The sequence below is a fragment of the Mobula hypostoma genome, unplaced genomic scaffold (assembly GCF_963921235.1).
Source record: "Mobula hypostoma unplaced genomic scaffold, sMobHyp1.1 scaffold_111, whole genome shotgun sequence".
Taxonomy (NCBI): Eukaryota; Metazoa; Chordata; class Chondrichthyes; order Myliobatiformes; family Myliobatidae; genus Mobula; species Mobula hypostoma.
Window position 1 is genome coordinate 14,764 of NW_026948223.1, and position 15,256 is coordinate 30,019.

The 15,256-nt window shown below is 46.9% G+C and overlaps 1 protein-coding gene across 3 annotated transcripts; it reads left to right on the forward strand.

The window, feature by feature from the left end:
- The first annotated feature begins 1,218 nt into the window (after nucleotides 1-1,218).
- Nucleotides 1,219-14,734, forward strand: LOC134342007 (zinc finger protein 227-like). 3 transcript variants are annotated; one of them, XM_063039949.1, is made up of 3 exons: nucleotides 1,219-1,291; nucleotides 4,604-4,768; nucleotides 12,171-14,734. In XM_063039949.1, exon 3 carries the CDS (start codon nucleotides 12,508-12,510, stop codon nucleotides 13,546-13,548), a length of 1,041 nt encoding a protein of 346 aa, XP_062896019.1. In that variant the 5' UTR covers nucleotides 1,219-1,291; nucleotides 4,604-4,768; nucleotides 12,171-12,507; the 3' UTR covers nucleotides 13,549-14,734. The 3 variants fall into 3 exon arrangements, with proteins under 3 accessions (XP_062896019.1, XP_062896017.1, XP_062896018.1); XM_063039947.1 differs by lacking the exon at nucleotides 1,219-1,291 and adding an exon at nucleotides 2,276-2,338 and having other exon boundaries at nucleotides 4,600-4,768; XM_063039948.1 differs by lacking the exon at nucleotides 1,219-1,291 and adding an exon at nucleotides 2,280-2,338.
- The last annotated feature ends 522 nt before the right edge of the window (nucleotides 14,735-15,256 follow it).

Consider the following 15,256-nt stretch of genomic DNA (forward strand, 5'->3'; position numbering starts at 1 on the left):
GGGTGTGTGTGTGTGTCACGGGTGAACACACGGAGAGTGAAGGGGACAGGGTGTGTGTGTGTGTGTCACGGGTGAACACACGGAGAGTGAAGGGGACAGGGTGTGTGTGTGTGTCACGGGTGAACACACGGAGAGTGAAGGGGACAGGGTGTGTGTGTGTGTCACGGGTGAACACACGGAGAGTGAAGGGGACAGGGTGTGTGTGTGTGTGTCACGGGTGAACACACGGAGAGTGAAGGGGACAGGGTGTGTGTGTGTGTGTCACGGGTGAACACACGGAGAGTGAAGGGGACAGGGTGTGTGTGTGTGTGTCACGGGTGAACACACGTAGAGTGAAGGGGACAGGGTGTGTGTGTGTGTGTCACGGGTGAACACACGGAGAGTGAAGGGGACAGGGTGTGTGTGTGTGTCACGGGTGAACACACGGAGAGTGAAGGGGACAGGGTGTGTGTGTGTGTGTGTGTGTCACGGGTGAACACACGGAGAGTGAAGGGGACAGGGTGGTGTGTGTGTGTGTGTGTGTCACGGGTGAACACACGGAGAGTGAAGGGGACAGGGTGTGTGTGTGTGTGTCACGGGTGAACACACGGAGAGTGAAGGGGACAGGGTGTGTGTGTGTGTGTCACGGGTGAACACACGGAGAGTGAAGGGGACAGGGTGTGTGTGTGTGTGTCACGGGTGAACACACGGAGAGTGAAGGGGACAGGGTGTGTGTGTGTGTGTCACGGGTGAACACACGGAGAGTGAAGGGGACAGGGTGTGTGTGTGTGCCGGGGGTCGGAGAGACAGAGGTGAGGGAGCCACTCTGACCACCTGCCGGACATCTGACAGGATCCAGACACGCAAGGCCGGGTGAAGGCCCAGGTCTCCGAGTTCACGTCTCCTTATGTCTCCTCCTACCTCTCGGCGATACATCAGACTCCGGCCGCAGGAGACGCTTCACAAACGCCGCCGGCTTCCCTCGGATGGAAATGGAAATAAATCAGAAAACGGGACATTTACTCTGAGAATTGTTCCGCTTTGACGGAGAGATCGGCGCCGGCGCGGAAGACGGAACCAACGGGGGTACCGCCCTCTCCGCTGGTCCGCTTCTTCTATTGGGTGTAACCAGTGATTGACATTACATCCCACCAATGGCAATAGCGCAGCTCAGCGTTGGATTTCAGTGACGGGAGGTATGGTCACGTGATTAGTAGCCCAGCTGTTAAACCGACAAAGCTCGAGCACAGCAGCTCGTGGGTGACGTAAGACACCGCGCACGTGAGGACAAATCCCGGTGTGGGGAACCCAGGTGTGACGTCAGGCGCGTGGGGGGCCTGTGTGACGTCACCTGTGGGGGAGCGCTGGTATTTAAAAACACCTGAATGGACGTTTCTGATGATTTCAGTGGGACAACAACATTAATCCCGGGTTTCATCACTGAATCCAGTGTTGTGAGATGTAAAGTCCCCTGTTATGTGTCCGGCTGTGCCGTGTTGTTGGTGGAGTGGGCAGCGTGGTGTTTGTCTCCATTCGGGTCACAACACCAGAATTGCCAGCGGGGTCCACACACAGTGAATTAGTCAACAGAAAACCTCCCGTCCCTGCAGTCTCTGTCTCCTGGTAAACTCAACACCCTGACAATGTGGACCATAAATACCCCTTCCTCACCCGCTCCGTTTTTATTCAGATACTTCCCCCATTCCATCTCAGTTCTGAAGGAAGGTTCAAGGGGAAACGTCGACTGTTGACTCTTTTCATAGTCATAGTCATACTTTTTTGATCCCGAGGGAAATTGGTTTTCGTTACAGTTGCACCAACCAATAATAGAGTATAAATATAGCAATATAAAACCATAAATAGTTAAATAATAATATGTAAATTATGCTGGGAAATAAACCCAGGACCAGCCTATTGACTCAGGGCGTCTGACCCTCCAAGGGAAGAGTTGTAAGGTTTGATAGCCACAGGCAGGAATGACTTCCTATGAGGCTCAGTTTTGCATCTCGGTGGAATGAGTCCCTGGCTGAATATACTCCTGTGCCCAACCAGTACTTTATGTAGTGGATGGGAGACATTGTCCAAGACGGCATTGTCGATAGATGCTGCCCGGCCTGCTGAGTTCCGCCAGCATTTTTTTTGTGTGGCTCTGGATTTCCGGCACCTGTAGACTTTCTCGTGGTTGTAATTAACCTCTCCATTGTCCCACGGGCCTCCGGCCACTGGAGGCGCTGTTTCGTCCTCCGGCCGCTGGCAGCGCTGTGTGGCCCTCCGGCCACTGGTGGCGCTGTGTGAACCTCCGGCTACCGGCGGTGATTTGTAGCGCTCTGGGTGCCGACCGCAGCTGTCGCCGGCAGCGGTGAGTACGGATCTGATCCGGGTATTGTGTGAATTGGAAGCCTGCTGCAGTGGTAAAGGCCTGGGACCGTGTTCTCCCGGACGGCTGAAGGCTCCGGGCTCTCCGGTCCCGCAGCCCCGGTTTTAGCTTGGCGCCCGAGCCCGGGCTGTGAGATCCGTTCGTTGTGGTTCCCAGGCTGGGAGGGGGTTTGTCTGATCTGTATCCAAGGGTCTCTGCAGTTCCTCGCAGTTACGGGCAGAGTAATTACCATGCAAAAGCGTGAAGTGTCCGGTTGGGAAACTTTCTATGGTGTGGTGATTAAAAATTGGTGAGGGCCAAATTTCATATGCCAAAGTTCTTATTGTTTGTTCTAATTTTGTCATTTTAGGATCTTTGGTGCAGTAGTATGTACTATTCATTCACTATATGTGTATTGCTAGAGGATCATCAGTAATGATCCTAGATTTCTTCCCCACATGGTTCCCTCTGCTCATTCCCTGCCCATCTTGTTCAACCTTTGTCCTGTCTCCCCATCCCTCCCCACTTCAGTGATATGCATCAACCATCTGGGTCAACCTCAGTCCACCCTGTGTCCCACCTCCTCAATGTTATATATCAGCAATCTTTCTTCTAAACTTTGTCTGCATTGTGAAGTGTTTTTTTACACGTTTGGCCTCGCTGAGTTATTTCCAGAATCAGTTTTTGTTAGCTGGAATGCCAGAGGGTCATCAGGTACCAGTTGTGTTGTGCATTGGTGTGGAGGTGCTGGTTTTTGAACTGTGACTGGCTGACACACTGCAGCATTTTCCTGTCAGCAAAGAGTACTGGGAGAGTTGGTGCTTGGGCTATAATCCTGTGATCGGCATTCCATGCATATGGTACTGTCGGTGTTCTGGATTTGACTTTGGTTAGTGCTTCTACAGATGGGACTGGATGTTCATCCTTCTGCAATGAAGCAGAAGTTTCGAGCAGCTGGACATTGGTTGTGGGGAAATCCCGGATAGCACCACCCAGTCTGAGATGTGGGGACGATATGTGAGGCTTTGAGGGTTGGTCAGTGACAGGTTCAGCTGTGTGACCCTGTGAGGTTGGGTCCTGGGATATCACAGTTTTAGATCCAAGTAAAATGGACCCAGGGATCAATCTGCCAGGGTTTCTGAGGTGTTGAGCATGTATTTCCCATCTTGGATCAAATGTATGTTTCTGGAGTTCCTTTGGAAGCCATGCTGTTGATCTGAGGAGGGAATGAGTTTGTATTCCATCCCTCACAAGGACAGGCTGTGATTAAATGGGCTGTTCTGTGTTTGCACCAGTAGAAATAGACCTGGGGGGTTCAGTGTTCGAACTGTGATTGGAAATTCTTCCTCACTGTCACCTGTCTGTCGGACAGTGGAAATCAAACAGAAACTCAATTTGCTGGAGATCTGCACTAAATTCTGAATCCATCCTGGCAAGATTGTGAACCTGAATCATTAAATTTGTTGCTCTCCCCACAGCAGTTCCTTACCTGTTGAGCGATTCTGGTGATTCCAGTTTCTTTTTATTACATTCACTCTGGAAAGGTTTAAATTTCCTGATTGTCTGTTGTACTTGGGAATGTGTTCAGTGCAGTTGTTGCATACAAGGTTCACATGAATAATCTCAGGAATGATCGGTTTTATGTATGAGGAGCATTTGATAGTTATGGGGCTGTGCTGAATGGAGTTCAGACGGGGTGGTGAAAGGGGAGGTGGTTAAGTAAACCTACTGAATGCTGAAAAGCCTGGATACAATGGACATGGAGAGGATGTTTCCATTAGACGGATAGTCTGTGATCTGACAGCCCAGTCTCAGAATAAAGACGCTTCCCTTTAAAACTGAGATGAGAAAAATTTCTTCAGCCAAAAGATGGCTGTTCTGTGGAATTTGTTGCCACAGAGGGTGGCTGAGGCTGTCATTTGGGTATATTTAGGGCAGATTAAAATATTCATGATTGCTAAGTAGCTTCAGGGTTACAGGAGGAAGGCAGGAATATGGTGTTGGAATAAATCTCAGCCGTGGTTGAATGATGGAGCAGACTCGATGGATCGAATCACCTAATTCTGTTCCTGTGTCTTATATCTTACCATGACTGAATGATGACTCCTTCCTATGCGTTATCAGGTTTTGTGACGTGTCAGGGACAGTTACAGATTTGTTCACTGAGATCATTACATTTGTCTTCAATGCTTAGATTTCAGTGAGCAGAAATATTTTGTTCTCCTTTGTATTGTTAACATGTTTCATTATCTTTCATTTTGAAGTTAGACCTGCGGTGAGAGATTTATTGGAACAAAAGCCCACAACTGGAAGCAAACCACGACTGAAGATGAGGGAACAGCAGCAAATGAACCAGCCCGAGGACTGAGAGCATCAACTGGAGAGAACCCTTCTGACTCAGGGTTTCCATTGATTCAGTCCGGAGCAAGTTCGGTGAGTCTCATTTACTCAAACACTGGTCCTTTAGACATTACATATCTGTACAAAATAAGGTAGGGAATAGTTGTGGTGAGACTGAATGTGCCCAGAAATACCAGTTACGCCTCTGTCAGACCCAGTTGCAATCACTCCAGGTCTGGTAATGTACTGTCAGTATCCCAGCTCTTTAAACTCACTCACATTCCCTCAGTGTTTGCTCATTTAAAGAACTTGCATCTTCTGAAGTAGCTTTTGGTCGGTTCTGAGTGTGGAGAGGGAAAGAGGGGTGTTTATATTACTATCTTGCAAAAAGAAGTAATTGTTTGAAATTACTTGCTGCAAACTCACTCCCCATACCCTGTACATTCTCAACCAGATTATTGACATAGATGACAATTAACAATGGGTGTAACCCTGGGGAGCTCTATGAGACACGGACCTGGACTCCAATAACCAGCCTCCCATCATCACCATCTGCTTCCTACCATCTAGCTGTTTCTAGACTCTGGGCTCTGTGACAAACACAATGTTAGCAGCAAGATTAGACAGTGATTAATATAAAGAGAGATTTGTTGCTTCCTGAAAGCTGTCTGATGCAACGGACGAGATCCTCTCTTGCTTCCAACTTAATCTGCCTAGGACCACTCCTCCTGGGTCACACTGTGTCTGATAACCCACACATCTCCAACCTCCCTCCACCCCGCCAATAGCCCCACAACTTTCCCACCATTTACCCCACACCCGTACACGTAAACAGATCCACGTCACCGACATCCACTCTCACAGCTTGGGGACCACAACTAACTGATCCTACATTCCCAGCCCAGACTGTCCAGCTGTCCGGCTCGGTCCCAGCCCTTTCCCACTGCAACCGCCCCTGGATTTACACAAACCCGAGATCAGACCCTTCCTCATCGCCGCCCAGCCAGGAGAACCGCCGGCAACAGCTGGGGTCGGCCCTGTGCTGTGATTTGCAGGAGGTCCCCACGGCGCCACCAGTGGCCGGAGGTCGGAGGGACAACGTCGAGGATCTGGCTGTTCGGTTCTTTCACTGTGACATCCCCGAACTCTGCATTAACTCCATCCAGTCAAATCTGGACCAACTTTAACGCCCAACAAATATCATTCCTCTCAGCGATCAGCTATCGTGAATGTTTCACTCACTTTAGAGGAAGGGGTACCTACACTTTCGGGGTGTTTAGATTGCCGGGAGACAAGGACTGCAGGGATCAGAGGTCTTCTGTTAACTGATACGAACCTGTCTTTACCCTGCTGGCAATTCCGGTTTATATCAGTAAAACTGTTGTTTCTGAAAATACTAAACAACAAGACACTGCACTGACTGACCCACCCCAGACCAGATCACTCCGGAAAGTCCTCCTCAGAAACGGTGGGGTTTTGTGACCCAACTCGAGACAAGCACCACACCGCCCACTCTACGGACAACATGGCAGAGTAGGGTATCTTGCAGGGGACTTTAAGTCACACAATGTTGGATTCATTGATGAAAACCGTCGTTTCCTTTGTTCACCCCCTGATATCATAAAAAATGTCCATTAAACAGTTTTTGAATACAAACTCTCACCCACATGTGACGTCATTCTGTTGCCCCTACATAAAACCATAAAATATACTGTAGGAGCAAAATTAGGCCATTTGGCCCATCGCATCTGCTCTGCCATTTAATCAAGCCTGTTCCATTTTTCCTCTGTCCCAGTCTCCTTCCTTCTCCCCGTAAACCGTCACCAATCAGGAATCTAGCAACCTCTGCCTTTGATATCCATAAATACCTGGCCTTCACAGCTGCCCGTGGCAAAGGGTTCCACAGATTCACCACTCTCTGGCTGAAGAATTCCCCCTTATCTCCTTTCTAAAAGAACGCCCCTCTACCCCCTTTAATCTGAAGCTGCGTCCTCTGGTTGTGGACTCTCCCAATACAGGAAATATCCTCTCCACATCCACTCAATCAAGGCCATTCACCATTCGATAGGATTCAATGAAATCATCCTTCATTCCTCTGAATACAGGTCCAGAGCCATCAAATGCTCTTTCTATGACAGGCCATTCAATTCTGCACTCATTTTCGTAAACCTGCTTTGAACTCTCTCCAGTGTCAGTGCATCCTTTCTGAGATAAGGGGCCCAAAACTGCTGAGAACAATCCAAGAGCTTTATAAAGTCTCAACATTACATCCTCACTGTTATATTTTAGTCTCCTTGAACTGAATGCAAAAATCACATTTGCCTTCCTCACCACAGACTCGACCCACAAATTAACCTTTAGTGAATCCTGCACAAGGACTTCCAATTCCATTTGCAGCTCAGATTTTTTGTACATTCTCTCCATTTAGAGAATAGTCAACCCTTTCATTTGGTACTAGAATGTACAATCATCACAGCAATATTTGATTCTGCGCTTCACTCTCCCTGGATTACAATTATTAAATATTAAAAATATTAAAAATAGTTAAAATTAGTAAATATTAAAAATTTAAATTATAAATCATAAATAGAAAATAGAAAAATGGGAAGTAAGGTCGTGTAAAAAAAACTGAGAGGCAGGTCCGGATATTTGGAGGGCACGGCCCAGATCCGGGTCAGGATCCGTTCAGCAGCCTTATCACAGTTGGAAAGAAGCTGTTCCCAAATCTGACCGTACGAGTCTTCAAGCTCCTGAACCTTCTCCCGGAGGGAAGAGGGACAAAAAGTGTGTTGGCTGGGTGGGTCGTGACCTTGATTATCCTGGCAGCACTGCTCCGACAGCGTGCGGTGTAAAGTGAGTCCACGAATGGAAGATTGGTTTGTGTGATGTGCTGCACCGTGTTCACGATCTTCTGCAGCTTCTTTCGGTCTTGGACAGGACAACTTCCACACCAGGTTGTGATGCACCCTAGAAGAATGCTTTCTGCGGTGCATCTATAAAAATTTGTGAGGTTTTTAGGGGACAGGCCAAATTTCTTTAGTTTTCTCTGCAAGTCAAGGCGCTGGTGGGCCTTCTTGGCAGTGAACTCTGCTTGGTTGGACCAAGTCAGGTCATTTGTAATATTGACCCTGAGGAACTTAAAACTTTTGACCTGTTGCACTTGCGCACCACCGATGTAAATTGGGTCGTGCAGTCCGCTACGCCTTCTGAAGACAACAACCAACTCCTTCGTCTTGCTGACGTTGAGGGATAGGTTATTGTCTTCACACCATGCCACCAGGTTCTTAATTTCCTCTCTGTACTTAAACTCATCATTTCCCGACATACGTCCTACAATTGTTGTGTCATCAGCAAACCTATATATTGAGTTTGATGGAAACTTGGCTACACAATCGTGGGTGTACAGTGAGTACAGCAGTTTTCCCTTGAGGAAACGATGCTGACTCAGGCCTATTGTATCTTGTGCCTCCAAGTCCCCTGAACTCACATCCTTATCAATCGACTCCAACATCTTCCTAACCACTGTCAGATTCACTGGCCAGTAGTTTCCTTTCTTCTGCCTCTCTCCCTTCTTGATGAGTGGAGTGACATTTGCAATATTCCAGTCTTCCAGAACCATTCCTGAATTTAGTGATTCTTGAAGGATCATTGCTAATGCCTCCACGATCTCTCCGGCCACCTCTTTCAGAACTCTGGGTGTAAACCATCTGACCCAGGTAGCTTTTCTGCCTTCAGATCTTCAGTTTCCAAAGAACCTTCTGTCTTGTTGTGGTCCCTTCTGTGCAGGTCCCACCTTCCCTGGAAGACAGCCATGGAACCAAAAATCTTATCCTCTCCCCTTCCCTCCCCCCTCCAATGCCTGATGTCACGCATGGGTTTGCTACACCGGGGTCTGACGTCACGTCCACTTCCTTACGTCTGCGGGTTTGTTTCTCATGGTTGTTTAGTTTAATCTTTCTTCCATTCAGACAAGGGAGTGAGATCCAGATCTGTCACGTCCTCTCATTGTGGGTGGGCATTTTTTATTCATTGACTCCATTCCACTGTTACAAATTGCCGAAGTGTCGCCAATGTTTCGAGGTATATAGCCCTATTATTCCAAGAAGGAAGCCGTTTCTGTTTTTCTGGGCTTCTCAAACATTTGTACACTTCAGTGAAATCTCCCTCCAGAAGTTCCAGATGAGAAGCTCAGTCTGTCTAATATTTCCACACAATTAAAGTGGGGAATCGTTTATTATTGTCATGTACCGAGGTTCAATGAAAATCTTGTCTTGCAAACCATCATCTCAGATCCACACATTACAACAGTAGATTATGATAAAACATTAACAGTGTGTAACAAAGCAATGTGGTTACAGAGAAAATCCACTGCAGGTAGACATGGTGCAAGGTCACATCTAGTTACATTATGAAGTCAAGAGTCTACCTTATAATGCTGAGGAATATTCAGTTTGCTTATAACAGCAGAATGGAAAATATCCCTAGGTCTGGGGGTATGTTTTCTGTTTTTTCGTTTTCATTTATCTTCGACCCGAGGGGTGGTTGAGAATGAAGAATGTCTGGTCTGGGGTTCTGGGAATGTTTAATTGGATTATTAGATTATGAAGACACACAGTCGTCTTTTATTGTCATTTAGTAATGCATGCATTAAGAAATGAAACAGTATTTCCTCCGGTGTGATATCACAAAACACAGGACAGACCAAGACTGAAAAAACTAACAAAACCACGTAATTATAACATATAGTTACAACAGTGCAACAATACCATAACTTGATGAAGAACAGTCCGTGGCTCAGTAAAAAGTTCAAAGTCTCTCGAGTGAGTGAGTGAGTCCGTGGAGGGGAGGCTTGTTTCCATGATGTGCTCAGCTGTGTCCACAGTTCTCTGCTGTTTCCTGAAGTCAACAGAAGAGAGTAGCCGTACAAAGGTGTGAAGTATCTGGATGGGATACTGGATACTCTTTATGGTATAAACTTAAATTGGCCGGACCAATAACCACACCACAAACAGTTCTTTACTTTATCCTTTTCATCAGTTTATTTGTTTGAACTGAGCCGGTGAGAAGCTCAGAGCCGAGCATCAGAGAGACAGAACTCCTCTCCCTCTGGCGGCTCGTGACGAACCTTTGTCTAACATGCAGAAATGTTACAATTTATAGAACTAGCAAAACAAAGAGGACTTTAGTTCAACTGGTATTCCCACCTTGTCCGTTGGAGCAAAACTTAATTTCTGAGATAAGAGAGTCCACTAAATCAGGGTTTTAATAACAAATGAACGTTCTGTCCAATCCTTATCAGTTATTCTCTTTTGTTAGACATGGGAGGGAACTTAGTTCAATTCGTGTCTCATGAGAACTCAACTCTACGTAATGTTCCCAAGAGACATCTGTGAGTCGTTAATCTAAACAAGCTGCAAGCAGATTCCTCAGTGAAGGACAAAACAGAAATTTGCACACTATCCAGAACAGAGCACACATAATTTCACACTTAAATTTTAACCCATTATTTACAAGAGTCCAAGAATCATTTCTTATTTCACCCAATCCCCTTAAAACTTCATCACCAGAGTATGGAAGCAGATGGATCTTCCCCTCCGACTGGAAGCCTGTGACTAGTTGTTTGTCATCTATATCAGTTATCTGGATGATATGGTGGTTAACTGGATCAGCAAATTTGTGGATGACACCAAGATTAGTGGTGTAGTGGACAGCGAGGAAGACTATCATATCTTGCAGTGACATCTGGACCCACTGGAAAAATGGGTTGAGAAATGGAAAATGGAATTTAATGCAGACAAGTGTGAAGTGTTGCACTTTAGTAGGACCTACCAGGGTAGGTCTTACACAGTGACTGGTAGGGCACCGAGAAGTGTTGTAGAAGAAATGAATCTGAGAATACAGGTCTATATTTCACTGAAAGTGGTGTCACAGTTTGATAGGGATGGAAAAAAAGATTTTGGGACATTGGCGTTCATAAACCAAATTACTGAGTACAAGAGATGGATGTTATGTTGGTGTTGTACAAGACATTGGTGAGACCTAATTTGGAGTGTTGGGTCCAGTTTTGGTCACTGTTACGTACCCCGTAACTGGGTTGCCAAACCAGCAGAAATGGATCACTCAGTTGGAGTCTGGATTACTGGAACTAAGAAAGTTTTATTAAAGGAATAAGCAACACAGTACCCTAATAGTAAGGATATAAATGCAACAGGTTAGCAATGAATAAACACACATGTACACAGGACTAGGATAATAGGATCAATCAAGCTCTACCGCAGTCTAGGGGTAAAATGATCAATCACAAGTGACAGAGTTCAATTTAGTTCATTTCACAGTAATCACTTTTGTGCCGTTGAAGAGAGAGAGAGAACGAATGAATATTCAAATCGTATTCCAAACAGACCTTCGATATTCCTCGCAGTTAGCTTTCGGGCGAGCCCTTTGTAATGTCTTCTGAGGTCACCGACTGTGACCCCTCCGTTTCAGACACGATCGTTCTTCTGCGGTGAACCTAGCACCCAGGCAAGGGCGGACACACACACCTGGTTCCTGCCGACCGTAACTTTCCACCCTGTGTGTCTATGGCTGGTCCCGTGACCAGCCCTCCAAAACTCCCACCGACTTGTGGGGGCGCACCACTTCCAGGGTCTCGTTACCTCGTGGTGTCGTGAGTGGTGTCCGTTGCCTTAGCAAACCTGTCCCTTTTTATCCCCCCTATTGGGGTATCGCCTGTCCATCAGACTTCAAAAAGTTCAGGGTTCAAAGCAGCCGGTCTTGACAATACTCAGACCGGTGTCTCCTTCCATTAAACTCTCTCGTCTCTTCATTAACATTTCCAAATGTTGCTCCATTGTCTTACTTATCTCTCCTCCTGAAGACAGGTGGCAGATCAACTGACGATCCCACTGCTGATAGCACAGGACAGTCAACATCTCAGTCTATGCACACCTTTGTCACATCACCAACCTGCAGGAAGATGTGAAAGAGGTTGAAAGAGTTCAGGGAAAATTCGCAAGGATGTTGCCGGGTCTGGAGGACTTGGGTTATAAGGAGAGATTGAACAGGATGGGGCTTTATTCCTTGGAATGTAAAAGATTGAGGGGAGATTTGATGCAGGTGTGCCAAAATTATGAGGGTTATAGTTAGGGTAAATGCAAGCTGGCTTTTTCCACTGAGATTTGGTGGGACTACAACCAGAGGCCACAGATTAAGGGTGACATTGAAACATGAAGGGGAACATGAGGGGAAACTTTTTCACACAGATGGTCATCCAGGTGTGGAATGAGCAGACAGTCCAACTGGTGCATGCGAGCTCAATTTCAACATGTAAGAGGTTTGTATAGGTACCTGGATGGTACGGGTACGGGGGTAGGTAGTTTAAATAGTTCAACACAAACTAGATGGGCCAAAGGGCCTGTTTCTGTGTTGTACTTTTCTATGACTCTGTGACAAGAACATGAAATAATATTAATATTCATTTAATTCCTTTTAACAGCTGTGCAGACCAACCATTCATCTGGGCAGAAGATGTTTTCATGGCTTTAAAACTGTGGCACTTTATATTGACAGTAGATCAAAGAAAATCCCAGCTGTACATCAACAAAGGGGGGAACCCATTCACCTGCTGAGACAATGGGAATGGATTCAGTCGGTCATCTCAGCTGAAGGTGCATCAGCAAGTTCACACTGGGACAAGGCCATTCACCTTTTCTGTGTGTGAGAAGGGATTCAGTCGGTCTTCCCACCTGTGGACACACCAGTCTGTTCACACTGAGCAGAGGCTGGTCATCTGCTGAATTTGTGGGGAATGTTTCACTCGGTTATCTGACCTAATGGCTCACCAGCGAGTTCACACCGGGGAGCGGCCGTTCACCTGCTCAGACTGCGGGAAGGGATTCACTAAATCATGTAAACTGAAGGTACATCAGCGAGTTCACACTGGAGAGAGGCCGTTCACCTGCTCAGACTGTGGGAAGGGATTTACTGTATCATCTCAGTTACTGAGACACCAGTCAGTTCACACTGGGGAGAGGCCATTCACCTGCTCAGACTGCGGGAAGGGATTCATTCAGTCATCTCATCTGAAGGCACACCAGCGAGTTCACACCAGGGAGAGACCATTCACCTGCTCAGTCTGTGGGAAGGGATTCACTTGCTCATTTAATCTGAAGGTACATCAGCGAGTTCACACTGGGGATAGGCCGTTCACCTGCTCAGACTGTGGGAAGGGATTCAAACTGTTCACTCACCTACTGACACATCAGCGAGTTCACACTGGGGAGAGACCATTCACCTGCTCAGACTGTGGGAAGGGATTCATTCAGTCATCTCAACTGAAGGTACATCAGAGAGTTCACACCAGGGAGAGACCATTCACCTGCTCAGTCTGTGGGAAGGGATTCACTTGCTCATTTAATCTGAAGGTACATCAGCGAGTTCACACTGGGGATAGGCCGTTCACCTGCTCAGACTGTGGGAAGGGATTCAAACTGTTCGCTCACCTACTGACACATCAGCGAGTTCACACTGGGGAGAGGCCGTTCACCTGCTCAGACTGTGGGAAGGGATTCACTCAGTCATATCAACTGAGGGTACATCAGCGAATTCACACTGGGGTGAGGCCGTTCACCTGCTCAGTGTGTGGGAAGGGATTCACAAAGTCATCTGCTGTACTGAGACACCAGTCAGTTCACACTGGGGAGAGGCCATTCATCTGCTCAGTGTGTGGGAAGGGATTCGTAGATTCATCTCAACTGAAGGTACATCAGCGAGTTCACACCGGGGAGAGGCCATTCACCTGCTCAGACTGTGGGAAGGGATTCACTTGCTCATCTCATCTACTGAGACACCAGTCAGTTCACACCAGGGAGTGACCATTCACTTGTTCAGTCTGTGGGAAGGGTTTCAATTGGTCATTTCACCTGCTGACACACAGGGAAATGGCCGTTCACCTGCTCTGTCTGTGGGAAGGGATTCATTCAGTCATCTCAACTGAAGGAACATCAGCGAGTCCACACTGGGAAGGGGCCGATCAGCTGCTCAGACTGTGGGAAGAAATTCTCTCAGCCAAATCAACCAATTGTGCATCACTGAGTTCACACTGGGGAGAGGCCGTTCACCTGCTATGAACGTGGTGAAGTATTTACGGTGGACATGGACTGTGCCTTTAAATGAGAGAGAAAAACTGTCTGCAGTACTGCTGCCTGCTTCTTGGTTGCCATGGTGAGAGAGAGGCGGAGTTATGTGATGGACGGTTCGATGTTCACAGTTGCTTCTTGGTTGCCATGGTGAGAGAGAGGCGGAGTTATGTGATGGACAGTTCGATGTTCACAGTTGCTTCTCGGTTCCCATGGTGAGAGAGAGGCGGAGTTATGTGATGGACAGTTCGATGTTCACAGTTGCTTCTTGGTTGCCATGGTGAGAGAGAGGGGGAGTTATGTGATGGACAGTTCGATGTTCACAGTTGCTTCGTAGCGTGTTTATTTAAGCAAGGTCAGATGACACTCCCAGAGACACACAGTGGGACACCGGTTAAGGCGACCAGTCAGTGAAAGGAGGCCAGTGACAGAGGAGTCACTGGGTGGAACTTTCGAGTGCCCACAAGCGAGGGTTGAGGATCGATCAGGGGAATTGATCAGTGGCTGTCATGGTGTGTGGAAGGGCTGACCCTGTGGAGGCTACCGGTGTGTCTACCCTTGCCTGGGTGGTAGTTTACCCTCGAAGATGGTCCCCTTAGTGATAACCTGCGTTTGGCTAACTCGAGAGTGGATTCGGAGCCTGAGGATGGAAGATCAACGGGACCTGTTTACTCGTTCTTCTCCCAGTGTGGTTTTCACCTTGGATTACAAATACCTTCCTCACACACACCAATTCCGTGGATTGAACTGAACTTCCTTACATCACTATCGTGAGACTTTAACTCTTGCCACTCGAGCTTGAGTGTGTTTGGGAATTATATTTACATACATATATATGCATAACACTACTAACTTTTGATTTACCTGGATTAAGTTACTATATTAACTAGATACTAATATATAGTGTTTTTTAATATCAAAACCAGACTCCAGGTGTGCTCTATTGCTGCTGGTTCATTTAGACCGTTACGTGTACGTAAACAGATTCATTCAGTTATCTGTCCTTATGACACACCACCAGGTTCACACCGGGGAGGGGGTGTTCACCTGCTGTGAATGTGGGAAGCGATTCACTCAATAATCTAACCTTATGTAACTCTCCCTCGGCTAGCAGCTTAATATAGGGGGTGATAGCTCCCCAGCTCGGCCAGACTTAAGAAATCTCGTTTGGGTGGATGCTGCGCAATGTGTCCCCTGTTACAAAATCAGTACCCCGAAATAACAAACAGTACACAATATGTGATTAAACAATTGAGCTTCATAATTCTTACTTTGACTATTGGGTTAGTGAAGAAAACAAGAAAAAGGGTCCACTCTCTCCATCCGCGTCTTCTCATCTCTCCCCAGCAAAAGACCACGAAAATCTCTCTTCCAGACTCACAAGGAAGAACATTTCTGTCATTGGATACCCCGCACTCCAAAACCCTGTTATCTCTATTCGTAA